The 20,182-nt window shown below is 34.6% G+C and overlaps 1 protein-coding gene across 10 annotated transcripts in view; it reads right to left on the bottom strand.

The window, feature by feature from the left end:
- BCAS3 (BCAS3 microtubule associated cell migration factor) overlaps positions 1 to 20,182 on the bottom strand; it is an 851,656-nt gene that overhangs the window by 377,257 nt on the left and 454,217 nt on the right. For all 10 annotated transcript variants that reach the window (XM_074223544.1, XM_074223545.1, XM_074223546.1 and 7 more), the window contains one exon: positions 1,016 to 1,116. In XM_074223544.1, coding sequence (XP_074079645.1) covers positions 1,016 to 1,116 — 101 coding nt within the window. The remainder of the gene's footprint in view (positions 1 to 1,015; positions 1,117 to 20,182) is intronic.

Here is a 20,182-nt window from a genome sequence, read left to right as displayed (position 1 = left end):
ACGGTGTTTTTTTCACAGCAATCTCTAAGTGGGGATAAAATTTTCAATTTAAGCCACAAGCAGTGTGGCCTTATCCCAATGTGGTGCTGAGTCAAAGTGAAACTGTCATTTCTTTCCAGAGGATAAACCTTTAGCCTAACTTTATAGTCCCTAGCAAGCAGGCTTGTTTGTTATTACCTAGGCAACTCTTCATAGTTTCCCTCTTCCCAAGTTTCCCACACCTTCCCAGGTCATTCATTCACCTAGTCATTGTGTATGGGAAGTGTGAGGTTGGGAGAAAAGTTGCACCCGCTTTGTGAGAAGTCTCTTGAATTAGTAATATGAGTTCCTCTACTAACCTCCCTTGATGTTGTCAGAACCCTGGCAGACAAAACAATGACATTTGTAATAAAGTCATTTGGACTCATAATACTTTGGAAAACCACCCAAAATCATTTGACTTCAAAACTTCAAGCAATGAAGTCAACTTCACTTAGCAGGGGAAGAGAAATCAGATGAGATTGTGATAGATTAGGTTCACTGGCCACTAGAAACTGCATTAATATGAATGTGGGAAAGGTAAGAGACCTCTGCAAGACTGGGAAGAGAAGGATGTTGTACTTACATAATCAAGTATATCATGTAGGAAATATATAGGTAATTTGGTCTAAAAGAATAAATCTTAAAGACACTGAATTAAAGATTTACTGTTTTCTTTTAAGGTCAACTATTTGACATTTATTTTAACCCTGATGGAAGGGCATTTTAAAGAATCCATCTGAAACCCAAGCTCCTCAGGGGGTATAAATGCTGTACTGTTTAGAAGAATTTTACCCTACATTGTATAAAAATTGATGTAAGTTACTAAATAACAGTGAGACATTTTGTTAATATATGAAAATCTTAAATAGAATTGAAGGTTTGCCCTGCCCTTGATATACCCTGAATCCTGAAAACAAACCAAAGAGGATAATGGGTTTCCATTTTCCCTTCCATTAACTCCCCAATCCTTATATCTCTTCTCCTGGAATCCCACCTGGGAAAGCCATTCTTCATCCTCTTGTCCACTATGGTCTGAGGCCAAACTGTCATAGGATTCATGGCGTGTAATGGGTCCAGGACTTCCAGGAGGAACTACTGTGTAAAGAAAAAAAAAAAAAAAGCACAAGTCACTTAGACCAAAAGGAAGGAACTTGGGTTTGGGGCACCAAAGTTTAGACTAAAGTGATATTCTTCAAGAGAAAGAATATAAAAGTACAGGCTCAAGTCATTTCAAAGCCTTAAAACTTTCAAAGAACTTGGATAAAGTCATTATCATGCTTCCTCTAACTTCAAACACTTATTTGGGAAAAATAGGTTTAATCCCCATGAATTGGGACATTACTAAACAAATTATGGTATATGAATACAATGGAATATTTCCAGACTATAACAAATGAAAATAAAGAATTTACAGGGAAGCCTGAGAAGACAAATATGAACTGAAAATAATGCAAACCGAAGCAAGCAGAACTAAGAAAATAATGCAAAATTAAAACTAAACACTATAGAATTAATATGACAAAGTTTGGCTAAAAAAGGAGATGGAAATAAGTATTCCTCCCATTGTGGACTCTGAACACTACATGTCTTTAATATTGCATAATAGACTATTTTTACCTAATTGCATTTCCTCCTTCCCTTTATTGTTCTTAGTAATAAGGTATAACTTTTGGTAAAAAAAAAAAAGAGGTATATTGGAAAATTAAAAGGATGAAAAAAAGTAGATATGAATACATTTCCTTAGTTTTTAACATGTTTTTAAGGATAAAATGTGTTTTTATCATAATTTCACCCATTTGTAATAATTTGTTTCCTAAGACCAATAATAAAAATTAAAATTACTCGATGTTTATCTTAAGTGTTCCATTTACATTGTTTTATCTGCTTACTTTGCTTTGGTCCTAAGGTTTCTTATATTTCTCTTAATTCTTCAGATTAGTCACTTCTTTAATGAAATTTCATTACATTCTTATAAGACAATGTGTTCAAATATTCCCCAGTAATAAAGTCCTGCTTTTTTTCTGTTTGAGAAATTTTTGGGAGGGGGGAGAAAAAGGGAAGTGTCATACTATCTATATGAGTACACATCTAATCCAGTATGAAACTTTTAAATGAACAAAAGATATACCAAAAAACCAAGATGACACCTCTTTTTGTTAAATCTCAAATGATCTATTACAGACAATGTCATGGTCACTAATATGAATTTTGAACACTTTACTCAAGATCCTTGGCATATCCAATTCAACAGAAGTGCTCCAAGAAGGATCAATTACAAAACCTACTCTAGGATTATAGTAGAAAACAAATCTCAGAGGAATAAATTTCCCAGGCTTCCAGAGCAGAGTGACTTTAACTGACTCTACTTACCAAGAGCCCAGCTAAAGTGATATTGTCCTGTTCATTTAGTTTGGGCTTTTGAAATCAATGCCAGATGTGGAGAAGCCTGAAATCAACCTCCACAATCACTTTGTAGATACAATAAATGAAGAGCAAATCTGGATTTGGGGCCTAATTATTTCCTGTTTTCTGGAGAGGTAGGTTCATTTCCTTCTATCCTCTTCCAGTCCTCTTCAGGGATACCCAACCTGCAGATACCCCCTTCCCTGTCAGGTAGAAATCTACTTGTGTTAGTTACACATATTTTCTGCAGTTCTCATAATAAATGCTCAGTGTTTATTCTGGCAGAAGAAAAGGGACAGGAGGAAGGTGGGGAAAAGGAATATATTTTAGAAGCAAAAATGCAAGATAGTCATCTTCAGTGGGAAGAATTACAGTGCATTGAAGTGGGAAAAAAATATTATACAACCCAGTGCCATAAAATTTTCACAAACTAAGTGTTCTAAAGCAGAGGTATCCAATATGCCTTTCACAAAACATCTGAATCAGGTTAAACTATATTTGAGAAATACTGAATAAAATAAAAAGACAAAAGAAGATAGCTAATGTTGATCTGTGGTTTTCTAAGCAAAAAGAAGTCTACAGGGATCCTTATAGAGCGTGGTTTAGTTGAGAAAATGAACCTGAACTTCTAGCCAATATGAAATGAAGGTACCATGTACCTGCTTCAGCATAAACATGAAATTCAAACAATTTCAAAAAATGACCAAGAAATTCAATAAGAAACTATAGCAAGTGACTTCATCTTCTACAGCACTGCACAAAATATCAGCTGGCTAACTGGAAAGGATACTAATAGGAAAGCCAACATTAGAAAAGGCAAAAAGCTGCAGCTTCCCAATGAAACCAGAAAAGCTCAGAAATATTAGTAGCCTACAAGGCTCTGTGTCCAGAGAAACAAAGTTAGAAGACCTCTAAGAAAGTTCAAGGTAGGGGCAGTGGATAGAGCACTGGCCTTGGAGTCAGGAGTACCTGAGTTCAAATCTGGCCTCAGACACTTAATAATTACTTAGCTGTGTGGCCTTGGGCAAGCCACTTAACCCCATTGCCTTGCAAAATCTAAAAAGAAAGTTCAAGGTAGGTAAGAACATCACAGGATGGTGACATTGGGAGTCCCAGGGATCTGAGTGACATGAAAATATACACAATCAGTGACAGTCCTGGTCTCTGAAGTACCTCTGAAAACAGGTAATACTTTGTACTGAGATGCAGGAAAGAGTGCCAAAGATCTAGCATGCTGATCTTAAAGGATCTAGGGACTCAAACTTGAAGATAGAGATAACTAAAGGACAAAATAGAGCAGTGCTGAACACTCCCACTAAAAGTATGACATAAGACAAAACCTAGAAGAAGCATGAAGCCACAATGAAAGAATTAAAGCTGGAAAGAAGAGTAAATGACAACCAGTATTTTAAAAATCATTACTGATCTAGAGAGCCTCCTAAAAAAGAAACAAACTCATCAAAACTGTATAGTGACTCAAAACAAAATATGATTTTTCTACATGTAGAAATATATAACTGACATGTCAGAATGCACTTTACAAATGAGTGTTGACTACTGTTGATAGGACAATAAAAAATCAAGCAAGATATTAAAAATTAGAAAGAAAAGCTCTGGAGAGAAAAAAGTTAAAAGAATAGCTTAGAAGAGAAAATGTCAAACTCTAGGTAGTTAACAGACTTCATGAAAACTAGAATGCACAAAACAAAATTCAAGAACTCCATGTGAAAGTAGAAAAAAAATTTAAAAGTTGAAAAAAAAGGAAAAAAGTTATGATATCTGCTATCAAAAAAAATAAAGGAAAGATGTTATTGTGACTAGAATTCCTAAAAACTATTTTTTTAAGAGCTCATTGTTTTAACCAAACTGACATTCTTTTTCATTTTACTGGATCATTTAATCTATTCACATTTAAAGTGAGGTTTACATTTTCTTCCATATTCTCTAATATCCTTTTTTCCAAAAAAATAGATTTCTTACCCCATTCTTTTCAGTAAACACAGTTCTATGTTTTTTTAGTTATTAAAAAAACTGAACATATTTTACTATATTTAACATATTTTAAAGCAACACTCCCCCCCATATATTTCTTCTTCATTCCCTCAAGTAATACCTCTAGCTCCACAAATTAAATGCTAAGTTTTTCCCAAGTTTTGGAGCTTTATTGCTACCTTTTACTAAAAAACTGGATCTATAACCCTTGAAGGTAGGTGACATTTTAAAACACTTTTAAAATGAAGGAAACTGAGGTAGAGGTTAAGTGACTCACTCTAGATAACACAGGTATTAAGTTTCAGGAGTTATATGTGAACTCAAGGTTTCCTGATTCTAAGTTGAGCACTCAATGCATTATAAAACCTGGATATTAGTTATGAGGTTGATAACAAGGATATTATTAACTGGAAAAACAACACATACCTCAAGATCTGTCTTCGGGATTGGGACTGTGGCAGATGCAGAGTGCCAAATGCCAGTGGGGGAGGGGCAAGAGCAGCCCTAATCTAAGATCAAACCCTGGGGGCTTTTGCTTTGGGCACAATGTCATTGCTGTGGGAACCACTTCGCTCTGAGAAACAACCAGAGACTGGCCATGGGGCTGATAGTTTGGGACTGACAGGAATGGCTAGAGGGTAGGTTCCAGTCTCTACCACCCCCTACTGCCCAGGAGGAAATATTACCTTGAGTGAGAAAAGTCTTCAACACCCCCTACTAGCCATTTAGGGAGGAAAGCCTTCAGCACACCCTATTTGTCAGCTGGAGATACTACACTCAGTGAGTAATGCTACTAGAGATCTCAATACCAAACCTCTATGAAACAGCCTCTCCCCCTACACAAGATCTCAGGAAAATGAAGAAAGGCCAGTGAAAAGGGGGGACCATAGAAAAATTCCTAGAAGAAAAAGACCCTATTCATAGAGATATAGAACACAGGAGGAGAATATGATTTGGTCTCCAGAACAGAAGAAATCAGAAAGGAGTTTAAAAATCAATTGGAAAATTTGGTAAAAGAAACCCAAGAGAAACACCTTGAAACAAATCCTTGGAAAATACAATTGGACAAATGCAAAAAGAAAATAATTCTTTCAAAACCTCAAAGGATTAAAGGGAAAACTCATACAAAAAAAGAACTGACCAATTTGAAAAGGATTTGAAAAAGGTAAATGAATAAAATTCTTCCATAAAAAAAGAAATAGGTCTATGGAAACCAATAACTCCATGAGACAACAAGAATGTTAAAAAAAAAAACTGAATAGAAGAAAATGTGAAATACCTCATCAGCAAAACCAGTAACCTCAAGAAAAGAATGAGGAAAGATAATCTAAAAATTATTGGTCTTACTGAAAACATTGAAGAGAAAAAAAGACTGGACTCACTATTATAGGATTTAATGATAGAAAAATGCCCTAATATCATGGAACCTGAGGACAAAATAGTTATTGAAAAAAATACATCAATCCCCTCTGGAAAGGAATGCCAAAATGAAAACACTAAGGAATATTGTAGTCAAATTCCAGAACTATCACAAAAAAAAAAAGAAAAAGAAAAAGAAAATCCTGCAAGCAGCCAGAAAGAAACAATTTAAATACCAAGGAGCCACTGTAAGGATTACACAGGACCTGGCAGCATCAACATTAAGGGATTGAAGGGCCTGGAATGAAATATTGCAAAAAGCAAGGGAGCTTGGAATGCAGCCAAGAATCCACTATCTGGCAAAGTCTAGCCTTCTCTTCCAGGGCAAAAGATGGAATTTTAATGAAAAAAGGAGAGTTCCAGCTTTTCCTGATGAAAAGACCAGAGCTTAGTAGAAAATCTGGACTTTAAATAGGAGACTCAAGAGACACATGAAAAGGTAAAATTTTTTAAAAGGGGGAAGGGGGTAGAAAAAACCTATTATCAAATAAGATAAATATGGAAATATTCCTACCTAGAAGACTTTAACAACTCTAGAGAATTGTAACTCTATTAGAGAGAATTTAATTAGCCGGAAGAGATGGCTATGCATGATTTATTTGAAAAACTGCTATCCAGTAATAAGAAACTGGAAATATTCTTACCTGGGAGAAAAACTCTATTAACTCCCAATACTTATTCTAGTGGAGAGAATAGCCAGAAGTGATGAACACTGAAGACCTTTCTGTGACTCAGACAGAATGATTTAAAAACAATAATACCTCTTTAAAAAGGAGGACAGTAAAGAGATGGGAGGATGGAGGAGACCTAATGGGGTAAATCTCATAACAATAAGAATTACAAAGGACTCACTGCAATAGAGGGGAAGAAGGGAGGAGATGAGAACCACCTCAATCTTACTCTCATCAGATTGGCTTAATGTTAACATACACATGTACGCAGTTAAGTCAGGAAAATTACATTACCTTTAAAGTGTTACAAGGGAGAAAGGTGGGGGGAAGAGACGAGGAATCAACAGAAGGAAGGGAAAGAGGAAGGGGCAAAGGCAAAGGGGATAAAAAGTGGAGGGGGTGGATATAGGAGGGCAAACACACTGAAGGTGGTGGTATTCAGAAAACACTGGGGAATATGGATAAAGGGATAAAAGGGGAGAAATACAAACAGAGGGAAGATAACATTGAAGACAATAAAGAATCAGTAATTATAACTTTGAACATGAATGGGATGAACTCTCTATTAAACATAAGTGCATAGCAAATTGGATTAAAAGCCAGAATCCTACAATATGCTGCTTACAAAAAAACTGATTTGTAAAAAGAAGAAGCAGAGCAATACATATAGAGTAAAGGTAAAAGGTGGGAGCAAAATATATTTTGCTTCAGCTGAAGTGAAAAAAGCAGTTGCAAAAATAGATATTATTAAAAAAAAATAAGGAAGGAAACTATATCCTTCTAAAAGGTACCACAGACAATAAAGTAATTTCAATACTAAATATGTATGCACCAATGGGATAGCATCCAAATTCTTAGAGGAGAAGTTGAAGGAGTTACAGGAAGACAAGACAGCAAAACTCTACTAATGGGAGACCTCAACCACATCTATAAAATAAACAAGAAAGAAGTTAAGGAGGTAAATAGATTGTTAGAAAACCAAAAGATGATATAGACTTATGGAGGAAATTGAATGGGGACAGAAAGGAATATACCTTTTTCTCTGCAGTACATAGCACTTATAAAAAAATTGACCATGTAGTACTAGGGCATAAAAACCTAATGATCAACTGCAGAAAGGCAGAAATAGTGGATATATCTTTCTCAGATCATAATGCAAGAAAAATCATATGCAATATTGGGCCAGGAAGATACATACCCAAAACTAATTGGAAACTAAATAACCTCATTTTAAAGAATGAGTGTATCCAACAACAAATTATAGAAAGGATTAATTATTTTATCCTAGATGATGACAATAATGAAACAACATACCAAAACATATGGGATACACTCAAAGCGGCTATCAGGGGATATATTATATCTTTAAATGCTTACATGAATAAATTAGAGAAAGAGGAAATCAATGAATTAAATGTATAGTGAAAAAAATTAGAGAAAGAACAGATTAAAAACCCCCAATTAACTACCAAATTAGAAATTCTAAAAATTAAAGGAGAAATTAATAAAATTAAAAGCAAGAAAGCTATTGAGCTAATAAATAAAACCAAGAGCTGGTTTTATGGAAAACCCAATAAAATTGATAAACCTCTCATCAATTTGATTAAAAAAAGAAAACAAAATTGCTAGTATCATAAATGAAAAAGGTGAACTAACCACCAATGAGGACGAAATTAAAGTCATAATTTGAAATGATTGTGCTCAACTCTATGCCAATAAATTTGATAATGTAAATGAAATGGAGGAATATTTACAAAAATACAAGTTGCCTAGGTTAAATGAAGAGTAAATTAAATATCTAAATGACTCTATCTCAGAAAAAGAAATTTAACAAGCCATTATTGAACTCCCTAAGAAAAAAATTTCCAGTGCTAGATGGATTCACAAGTGAATTCTATCAAACATTGAAGGAACAACTGATTCCAATTCTATATAAACTATTTGGAAAAATAGGAGAAGATGGAACTCTGCCTAACTATTTCTATGACACCAATATGGTGCTGATACCTAAACCAGGAAGAGTCAAAATAGAGAAAGAAAATTATACTATCTCCCTGATTAATATAGATGCGAAAATTTTAAATAAAATCTTAGCAATGGGGCAGCTAGGTGGCGTAGTGGATAAAGCACCGGCCTTGGAGTCAGGAGTACCTGGGTTCGAATCCGGTCTCAGACACTTAATAATTACCAAGCTGTGTGGCCTTGGGCAAGCCACTTAACCCCATTGCCTTGCAAAAAAAAACTAAAAAGAAAATCTTAGCAAAACAATATCACTAGGATAATACATTATGACCAAGTAGGATTTATCCCCAGGAATGCAGGGTTGATTCAATATTAGGAAAACTGTCAGTATAATTAATTATATCAACTACAAACCTATCAAGAAATCATATGATCATATCAATAGATAATGAAAAAGCTTTTGACAAAATAAAGCACCCACTTCTAGTAAAAAACGTTAGAGAGCATAGTAATAAATGGACTGGTCCTTAGAATAATAAACAGTATCTATTTGAAACCATCAACAAGCATTATATGCAATGGGGATAGGCTAGAGGCATTCCCAATGAGATCAGGGTTGGATGCCCACTATCACCATTACTATTCAATATCATATTAGAAATGTTAGCTTCAGACAATAGCAGGAGAAAAAGAAATCAAAGGAATAAGAATAGGGAAGAGACAAAACTCTCACTCTTTGCAGATGACATGATGGTATACCTAGAGAATCCCCAAAAAATCATCTAAAAAACTACCAGAAATAATTTGCAACTTCAGCAAAGTCACAGGATATAAAATAAACTCATAAATCTCATAAATCCTCAACATTTCTACTTGCTTAGTGCCCTACCCATCCAAATTCCAAAAAAAAAAATTACTTCAATGAGTTAGAAAATATTGTAAATACATTCGTATGAGAAATAAAAAGTTGAGAATCTCAAGGGATTTAACGAAAAAGAGTGCAAAAGAAGGTGGCTTAGCCCTACCAGATCTAAAATTATATTATAAAGCATCAGTCATCAAAACTTTCTGCTATTGGCTAAGAAACAGAGTGGTGCATCAGTGGAATAGACTAGGTGCTATAGTAAGAAATGATTATAGTAATCTGCTGTTTGATAAACCCAAAGAGTTCAGCTATTGGGATAAAAAACCGTTGGGAAAATTGAAAGTTCGTATGGAAGAAACTTGGATTAGACCAACACCTCACACCCTATACCAAGATAAGATCAAAATGGATGCAGGCTCTAGACATAAAAACAATATTATAAGCAAATTGGAGCATCAAGTAGTTTACCTGTCAGATCTATGGAAAGGGAAGCAGTTTATGACCAAGGAGAGATGGAGAACATCATTAAAAACAAACAGATAATTTTGATTAAATTAAATTTAAAAGGTTTTAATGTTTACAAAGTGGTTTTACACATATTAATATTCAATTTGATCTTCAGAACATTACTTACATAGGAGCTATTATTAGTCTCATTATCCTAATATCCTCCTATAAAAAGTAGAAACTGGGGTGTGTCCAGGCTCACAGAACCAAAGAATTAATGTCAAAGGAAGGAGCTGCATTTAGAGTTTCCCGAGTTCAAGTACAGCATTCTTTCTACTGAACCTATTAGCATGTATGGGAAGGAAAGAGGCAAAAAGAGAAGGAAGAAAGAAGGGAGGAAAAGGAGGAAGGAATGATGAGGAGGAAGGGAGAGAAGAAAGAAAAAAAGCAGAAAAGGGAGGGAGGGAAGACCAAGAGAGAACAGGAGGGATGAAGGAAGGAAATAAAAAGATAAGCTATTATGAAGTTCCTACTTTGTGCTAGACACTAGGCTGTCTTTTTTATTTTTATTTTTTTACAAATATTTTCTTATCTTATTCACAACAGACCTCATTGGGTGATATTGCTATCCCCATTTTAGTGTTGAAGAAACTGAAGCAGAGATTAAGTGACTTGACCAGGGTCACACAACCAGATATAAGACCAGATATAAGCTCAAATCTTCCAGACTAGTTCTCTAGCTAAAGTGCCTATATGCTAGCTATTCCTTTATCCACTATACAAAGAAGCACAGAACGACTCTTTTATAATGACCACCTGTGGCCACAAGGAAGGAATATTGCACCACTTCTTTGAATAGGTACAGAGCCATTGGAGGAGATAACTGCTTAAAACATTAATTTCTTTCAATAAGTTGGCTTTATTTTCCTTATCTTTTTTCTTCCTCCTTTATTTTGTGTATATGTGTGTGTGTGTGTGTGTGTGTGTTCACACACATATATATGTATATATAAAACACCAGAAGGAATGGCTCTCAGTAATGGGATAGGAGAGGGATACAGTGAACAATATAGATTATATAAAAATCATATTTTTTTTCAAAACTGTAACAAATATAGAGGTCAATATGTTGGACTAAAATGACCACCATGTTACAAGGCTAAATTATCAGGACTACAAGGAGCACAAAAAGTCATAACTTTAACTAATATTTGAATTTAAATTTAGAGACACTCCACGTCCTCAGACTTCCTGAGTGGTTTTTGTTTTGAGACATAGTATCCTAGAAAGAACAATGTACCAGTTGTTATGAAGTCATGAAGCCTTGGGTTCTAATTCTGTCTCAGACACATATTAGCTATGTGATTTTGTACATGGTACTAATCTCACTAGGCTTCAGTTTCCTCATTTACATAGGAGAGGCCTGTAAGATCCCTTAAAGTCATCCTGACCTTTTCAATGGCCTAGATAGAAAATAATTACCAATCAAACCAAGGCCTGATTCTCTAGCCATGATTCAAACTACTCAGGAACATCTTGCTTTCACCTTGAAAGGAGTCAAAATACCATCATCAGATCTTTCTCAGGGTAATTTGAACCTTTCCTCATAAATGCTACAGTGAAGGGCAGAGATCCAAACTGAGGCCCCACTTTCTGAGTGCCTTGGTGCCTATCACTATATTGGTATTATTTTCCACTGTAAAGGACAACTAACTTAGAAAGGTAAATTTCCATTTGGAGAAGGAAAAAGAACATACTTGGTAAGGAAACAGCTACAGAATTATTTCTGATATATTGAAATAGGCTTGTTCATTTTTGCCTTATTTTCTTCAGTTTTCAAATGTTCGTCAAATCAAAAAACTTGAGAATAATAATCATTTTGCATCTATGAATATCAAAAATAATATGAAAATAATGCCACAACATTAAATTTTGGGCCTCTAATCAAAAGTAATATCATTCTTTATCCTTTTTTTCCATAGACCCAAAATATCAAGGAGCAAGTATCTATCCCTTTCAGCCCTACAATTAAGAGGCCATAGAAGTGTTTTGATGACATCAAATAAAGGTACTTTAAAAAAATTTAAATAAAATCTAACTGGTATTTTTGCTTTCAATAAAATTGGAAAACTGGTTCTATTTCTACCTTATGTATAAGGAATAAGAATATTAGAATTATAATTAGAATAAATAATCTGGGTATGGAAAAATGTCTAAGGTTTCTCAAATAATAAGCCCTGAGGTATGCTCACACTATTCCAATAACCTCAATGATTTTCAAACATTTCTTTTCCATCTAACCAAAAACCATATGCTACCATTCTAATTCTGAGGCCTAGAACTTTAGAAGAGCCATTGGATAAGTATAGATCAATGAAAAGCGTCAGGGTGGGAAATTCATTTTGGAGTAATCTAGAGTCAGATTTTGGTTTTGAAATCTCAACATATTTGTGGAAGCAGACAATGCTTATAGCCAAATAAGTAAGAGTTAAGAATGATCAAGTGAACATTGTGTTTTTGTTGTTATTTTTTTTTAAAATACTGGAAACAAAAACAAATGAACTTCAGGGCTGAGCTCTGCAATCAGTAAATTTTAAGAGTTCTGCTTTTGACCTCAAATAATTTCTGCTCTACATAAGAGCAATGGAAGTTTAACGTAATCTGATTGGTACTATGATAATGCCAACCTAGGATTTACATGGATTTGATATAAATGATTTTCTAATACTGTGTAAGAAAATCAATACCCTATGTGAATTGTTAAGAGTATAGGTAAAATTACCTACTATGTTTTCTACTGGATTTAAAATTTTTAAATCCAACTGCATGATGCCAGCAATAACTGAATACAATTTTTTTAATGGCAAGGAAGACTATTTAGGTGTTGCATTTAAAAGTAAGGAATACCTACCATAACTTCAGATGCTGGTAAAAGTGTTAATACAGTGTAAACAATCTAATTTGGTAAATTATTTTATGAGTAGCCATAAGGGACCTGTACAGTATTCATCTGGGTTAATACTGAGATGTTTGGACAAATGCATTTGAATCCAGATTCCACTGATTTACTACCAGACATAGGTAAATTTAAACCACAGGTTTTAGGGTTTTTCCCTGATGAAACATGGTCTCATGCCTCAGAAATTAACCATAATATTGTTATTTCTTCTAGTACTCCTTTAAGAAAAATAGTACTGGAACATATACCACTATTTTATTAACGGGTGGTAAATATGCTTTGACTAGGATATACTCATTGGCCAAAAGGTGTGAGAGTAGGTGCTAACCTTGGCCAAATTCTCTTAATTTCTTTGGGTCTTAGTTACAAGGTCTGAGACTCAATGAGTTCCAAGGTCCCTTCTATTTCTAAGTTAACAGTCCTAAATTTATGATTTCATGACCTTTCTTTCAATAGACACATATATCATTTATACAGTAATGTAAATTCCATTCAGAAGACTAAGAGGTATTCTTAGACTTGATTAAACTCCCTATGAATAGGGGTTGCAACATCTTTACTAAACAAGAGATACAGGTGTTTCTAAAAATAATTTATTTCACAAGAATTTATTAAGTACTTACTATGAGCTAGTGACAAAATGAAAAGGATAAGGTAATTCACTTCCAGATAAACCTGATAAAACTGATCTTAACATGCAAATGAAAATAACAGCTCTGAGACCAACAACATATACAGGATTGATATACAGCTATAAACAAAAGAATCCATTGTTTACTAACTCACATCTAGAGGTGCTTCTTTATTCTAAAAACAACAAGGAAAATCTCTTTGGACATGGTATGCTCTTGCAAACCCATTTATTTCACAATATCTCTTGAACTCACCATCATAAATTCTGTTGCCTGCAACAGTGAACACCACTGAGGACACAGATGATAGACTGCAGGCTTCTGTGACATTTGAACTGTGTTAACTCACTGCTTGACTATGGCAGATGTTCAGGGACTGTTCTACACCTCAACCCAACTGAGGCCCTGCTACTCTCCCAACCTAGTCAATACTGTTGTCCCAGGAAGAAATTTTAAAAGTCAACAGTAGCTAAGTGATTTGCTTCTAAATAATAAAGGGCAATAAGTCTAACATTAGCTATAGGAGATGAGGCTGTCAAACAAACTAATACTTCTTTAAAAATTCAAAGTTTTACTTTTTTTTGAAATAGAACAGGATTGATGGGTTGTTTTTGAAGTAGGAAATAAAGGGGAAAATTTGAATGGCCTATGATTTGGGAAGGGGGGCAATCTACACTGCAAAAATGGGCTTTTCTTAACCTGAAGAATACAGTAAAAGTCCTTACAGCAGAGATTCGTCTAGTAAGAGTTAAAGTTCTTGGGGGAAAGTCTGAAATAAACAGTACTACAGCAGCATTACTCAGTGCTCTAGGTTATTTAGGGGAACAGCATTCCTTTTTCAGCAAAAGAGAAATTTGTGAGCTGGATGACATCATGCTGCCTTGAATGAAACAGCTTGGGCTCAAAGTTCACCCAAAGGCCAACAGTGATAAACCCTCAGCTGAGGCCAAACTTCAATATATTTTTGGTATTTATTAAAAACAGAATTTATATACTAGTCATTTAAGAAAGGGGTCTAACTAAACTCTGTTTCTGATCAGAGTGTACTTTGGATCTGAGTAAGAAATCTTGCTGTGGAATTTAGTTTCTCACTAGAGAAGACAGGCAGAAGTTCACCTTTAAAAGCAAAAGATAAAGGTGGGGGAGGGGAAAAGAAGAAGATAAAATACAATTTGAAAATATCTGTAGACTGCTTACATTAAAATTTTTTTAAAAAAACAAACAGAATACTGCATATTAGGTGAATGGGGTTGGATTTTCCTGAATTTCTCATTTAAAAATGACTGAAGTTTTACTCAATGGAACACATGTAGGGGTTTCAGAAACAGAGAAATTCCAAAACTATTACCTTACTAGTACTACTAGGTAAATTTGTGGATTCAAGACAATTATCACTCCTCAAGAATATTTAGGGTGTTAGTGAACAGAAAGGGAGGACAACCTGTTTATATTTATATATTTGACTGATCAGTGGTCTTCCTTGCACCCTAACCCTGGGGTACAATAGATGGTCTCTAATTAATTATTAAAGTTTTCTAACAGTTAGTCATTGCACATATCTGGTTTCACTTTACTCTTATTCCTCATTTCCAGCAGAACAGTCATAGACAATATATAATTATAAAAAGGACATCTCCTTGTTGCTTGTGAGATAATAGCCTTCAATTAGTGACTGACAAGTCTGGGTGCATCTCCCAACCCCCTTCCCCACCCCAACTTTCAACTACTGAAAGGAGTCTATAGTATTCCCATGGCAAATACACAGTACCATCTGTAGGTTATAACACTCGCTCTCTGAGGAGAGTGGCATTTAGTGTTTAAAGATTTAGCTCTGGGACTGAATATGGCTCAAAGAGACTTAAAGTTGCTTGTGACTCACAAAAAAGGAGAACAAACTTTGTTGGCTTTATGCAATCAGCCAGATCATATTGGCCATAGAAATTTCTTTTTTCAAAAAAAAAAAAATAAAGGAAGCATATATTTTTTTACTCAATAATGTTAAGCTGTTATGGTCAATAATGGCCTGACAGAAAATTATAGATATAGAACATTAACAAGGACTTATGTAGATTGTATGAGACCTCTCCAAATTGCACTTAAGAGTTTTTACTAGGAGGAATTTCTGTATAAGGAACTAATCCAAAACCTATGGAGGACTTAATGTCTCTGAAGGTAAAACTATCAGTAGGAACAAATCTATTGTATTTTATATCAAAATCAGAAGTTATCATAACAACCTAACATAATGACTATAATGATTTCAGTAGCACAATTTCCATTCATTTTTGCAAATTGATCACTTTGAACTTGAATTCAACACTGTACGAAAATCTTTTCTGGGCCATTTTTGGGCAGAACATGGAAAAATGCAACCTAATATACCAGTAACAAATGCAGAACAATGAATGCAAAGACAACAAGCACCAAAAAAAGTGGGAAAAGCAAATAAAATAAATAAGATAAAATCTGCAACTACTGCATGTGCACTTCCAGTTTTTTGACCGCAAATTTTTCAAAAAAAAAGGGTGCATCTTAAACAAGGGGAAATGTGGTAAATTCTATACATCTGTAAAAGTCTGGTGATAGACTGAACATCTGTGGTCTAAGAACCAACATGGCAAACTCTGTAGAAGTTAACAGGGTACTGCAAGATGATGAATAATCTGACCATAGTAAATCTCAAAGACAATTTACTAAAGAGTTGGGATCGGTCAATCAACAAGTACTTATGAAATACTCTGCACACTGTCTTGCAATCTTCATTCATAATGAACTTATATTCTCATTGGGGAGATAATAAGTATATACACAGCATAAATATAAAGTAAAAACAATTATATACATAATAGTTATATTTTAGTTGGAGAAATGGAGTACTAACAGATGATGAAAGTTTTTATATAAAAAATTATTCCTTTCCTTAAATGAACATAGAAGCTCTAAGAGGCAGATGATATGTCCTGGGGAAGGAGTAGAAAGGAAGTCAATTTGTCTTGCGCACAAAGAATAAGAAGATAAATAGTGAAATTGGAAAGATAGGTTGGGGTCAAGTTGGGTTAAGCTGCAAAAGCTAAAAAAAAAAGCACAGAGACAATCTGAATTAAAGGAAGAGGATCTCACACTGATGAAATTATAACTTCCTTAAGTACAATTATAATAATATGCATATGTAGTATCTTAATGATTTATAAAGTTTTTTTGCAATCATCCTCGACTATTGAAGAATGACTCTTGATCTTACATGTTTGTGTTAATAGCATTTATATATATAGATATATAACTTCTATAAGAGATATTTGATGCGAAGTTGTTTTCTGAGTTGGCAGTTTTTTTCTTCTTACAGCAAATCTGTAAGGTAATTAGTACAATACTTGTTTGTCTCATTTTTCAGACATTGCAACTGACACTCAGTGTCACTCAATTAAATGTTTAAATATATCATTTTTCCCATTCGTGGTAATATCAGGAATTTTCAAAAATGGATCAGAAAGAGTTCAAACAAAGAGACATCTGAAATGTAGAAATATTTTAGAGAAATATAGTAATTCTCAAAGCATTCAAACCCAGAAATTGGTATAGGTCTTTTTTACCATCTACTAGAAATCAAGTACTAATATCAATCTTCATTTTTATGAAGTATTAGAATTTGAAAACCTTCAGTTATGGTAAATGTTGGAACTTAAAGAAATATTGTACTTGTTGTTACATACTAGATGCATAAGAATTATCTAGCTGTATGACCTTGGGTAAGTCACTTAACCCCATTGCCTTACAAAACAAAAAAAAGGGGAGGAGGAAGAAAAGGTGATGTCTCTTAGGAGAACAGGGAAATGGAATATTTTCCTACCTGCCCTTCTGCACTATTTTTCTCCTACTCCTGGCTATTGTATGTGTTCCCCCAACTCTGATCCATAAATGCTTAATGAACTGTCCTTACTCTTCCAGTAAGGGGTAGGAACAGCACTGTCAAGATGGTTCTCAGACTTGAGCTTTTGAGAATGGGGAAAGGCATAGAACTCAGATAAATCCTGGGATCCCTGTGGATCCTGAACTAGACAGCAACTGAGACTATTGGATTAAATAGTAATAATTAGCTACATAGTAATGCTGAAACAACTATGTACTTGACAAGTGGTTTTAAAGAGATTCACGCCAGACTTTCTCTTATGGAAATCTATTCTAGCCCCTATCAGAGTCCTATAAGGTACATCTCTTAGATAAAAGAAGGCCCCACAAATGAAGTATTGAACAAAAAGTCTTGAGTAAATAATAATGTCTTCATTTACAGATTCATTAGATTACACAGCCAGGCTAGAAGATTTAAGAAGATTTCAGGGCATGAATTAAATTAATGTTATGTTTGTCATGAAGTAAGTTGATGGCCATCAGTAAAGGGGAGAAAGGAAATAAACATTTATTAAGTTCCTGCTGTGTGGCAGGTACTAACATGTATGCTAAATGCTTTTTCAAAGATTTTCTCACTTGATCCTCACAACTCCCCTGGAAAGTAGGTGCTATTCCTATTCTCATTTTAGAGTGGAGGAAACTGAGATAGAAATTAAATAACTTGTTCAGGGTAAGACAGCTATTAAGTGTTTGAATTCAAATTTGACCTCAGATTTTCTTGAATAGGCCCACTGTGCCACCTGGCTCCCTAACAGTATAAAGGAATAAGCTTCTAGCATCTATGAACTAGATCAAAGCAATAAGAGCAAACCTTTACTTATCTCTAAGTGAAGATATACAATAAATTTACAATCAGTCCTGGGGTGAAAGGCACTCCCTCCCTTAATTCTTCAAACTCCTTTGCCCCTTCAATTAATTTTAACATGCAAAGATCTGAAAGACCTGGGAATAGAAAGAACAGATAATTCCTTGCATCATCACCAATCACTAAATTACCAATGTTGGCAGTAAAGACTGCAGGTAAAAATCACTGACAACTGTCTGGGTTAGGTCCTTTCCTTCAAGAAAAAGAAAGGCTATTAAAGCTAACTTATTTCCTGGATTGCCTTGAAACTGCTCTAACACCAAAGATAACACCCTATCAGTTAATTGAGTTTCAATTTGAAAACACAATCTTCTAATCTGCTAAGGACTCAATCAACTGAAGTTGTGTATATGGGTACTCTTTTAAAATGTTATTGTGTGAACTGATTTAGGATAAAAAAAAATATTCATTTAGAGAAGCATTTACTCCTAACTGGTAGGGAAATATGAAGAGGATTAATTATCTGTTCTTTTAATTCAAACCTAGGGACTTAAAATAACATTCATTTACCTGTCAGCCTCTGGATGCTGTTTGTAATGCCTTCTAGCGATTCTCTATCATCATTCTTGGTCTCGGTTTTTCCATCATTAATGGGTCACAGCTTTACACCCTTTGGTCCTGTGACAATGGCATAGTTGGGAAGTATGATATTTTTAAGCCCTGAGCTGTAGCAATCAAAAAAGCGCCCTCCAGCTACCTCTTTACTTCATTTATTGCCAGGGATTGTGCATGGAGTAAAGGTGACATATAACAGAAACAATTATTTCTGAGCTTTCACTCATTCTTACAAGAAGCAAGCTCTTCATAGTAGAGAATAAGAATTTATTTAGAGAACGATTAGAAACATATTTATACAACTTTTAAAATATTAAACAGCTGTACTGATCCACATAGCTCTGCAATCTCATTTCCACACAAAACTCATGATAAAAGCAAAGAGGTCTAGGAGAAAAGTAAAAAAAGGAGCAGAAAACTAAAGGAACAGCAAACAGCAGAGAAATGAGAAGGAAGAGGAAAGAAAGGGAGATATCCTGCAGAAGTGAAGAAAAGGGAAAGAGATTCCAAGGAGAGAATGGTGGTAAAATGATTCCACAATCACTCTGGAATTCCAATTAGCATGAGTAGTTCTGATATGTCTCCTGTCTACAGAGAAGGAAGAGAAGAGGTTGATGAATAGTTTGGAGCTGAGGAGGAGACTATGCTGAGCTAGTTAAACCCCACAAAGTAGAATTTTGTCCCATGAATAAATAAGACATCTGCAAAATTCCAGATCATAATTTTTAATTCATCAGTCAGCTAGATTCCAAAAAGCAGTGAAGTAATTTGATTTTAATGATTCAATGTTACTCTAAAGAAAACTGCTAACGAAACATAAACAATTAATTACCTTGGGCCATTGTAGTGCAAAGGCTGAGGGCAGAGGACGCTTCTCCTAATTTGTGCCATATCAGGCACCATCCTATTTTATTATCAGAATAACATGGATTTACAAAGAGATCAGTGGAAGGATTGAAAAAATAACACTGTAGAAATATATTACTATGTCACCTAATGTTTGGATGATGGATTTGTTACTGTGTTCAAAGTAGTTACTATATCTACAATCAATCCACAAGAATTTAAGTGCCTATGGTGTGTAGGCACAATGTTAAGTTCTGGGGATACCAAAACACAACTAAGTTTCTGCCTTCAAGGAAGTTACTCTTTAAAGTCACATGCAACATGTACATTAGTGTACACAAAAATACATGAGGAGCAGCTAGGTGGTGCTGTGGATAGAGCATCGGTCCTAGAGTCAGGAGGATCCGAGTTCAAATTCAGCCTCAGACACTTAATAATTGCCTAGCTGTGTGATCAGGGGAAGACACTTAACTCCATTAACTTAAATAAATAAAATTTTTAAGAATACATAAATAATGTATGGGAGATTGGTAATTTGTGGGAAAAGGCTTGTGGACATGAAAATGCATTTCCACAGTGAGCAGAGTGTGGATGGGAAATGGCAATGGGGACTGTATGTTCACAAGAAGGATGCTAATG

This window comes from Macrotis lagotis, chromosome 2 (assembly GCF_037893015.1).
Source record: "Macrotis lagotis isolate mMagLag1 chromosome 2, bilby.v1.9.chrom.fasta, whole genome shotgun sequence".
Classification (NCBI taxonomy): Eukaryota; Metazoa; Chordata; class Mammalia; order Peramelemorphia; family Peramelidae; genus Macrotis; species Macrotis lagotis.
The sequence above is the reverse complement of the archived record's forward strand: the minus strand, read 5'-3'. Positions and strand labels throughout refer to the sequence as shown.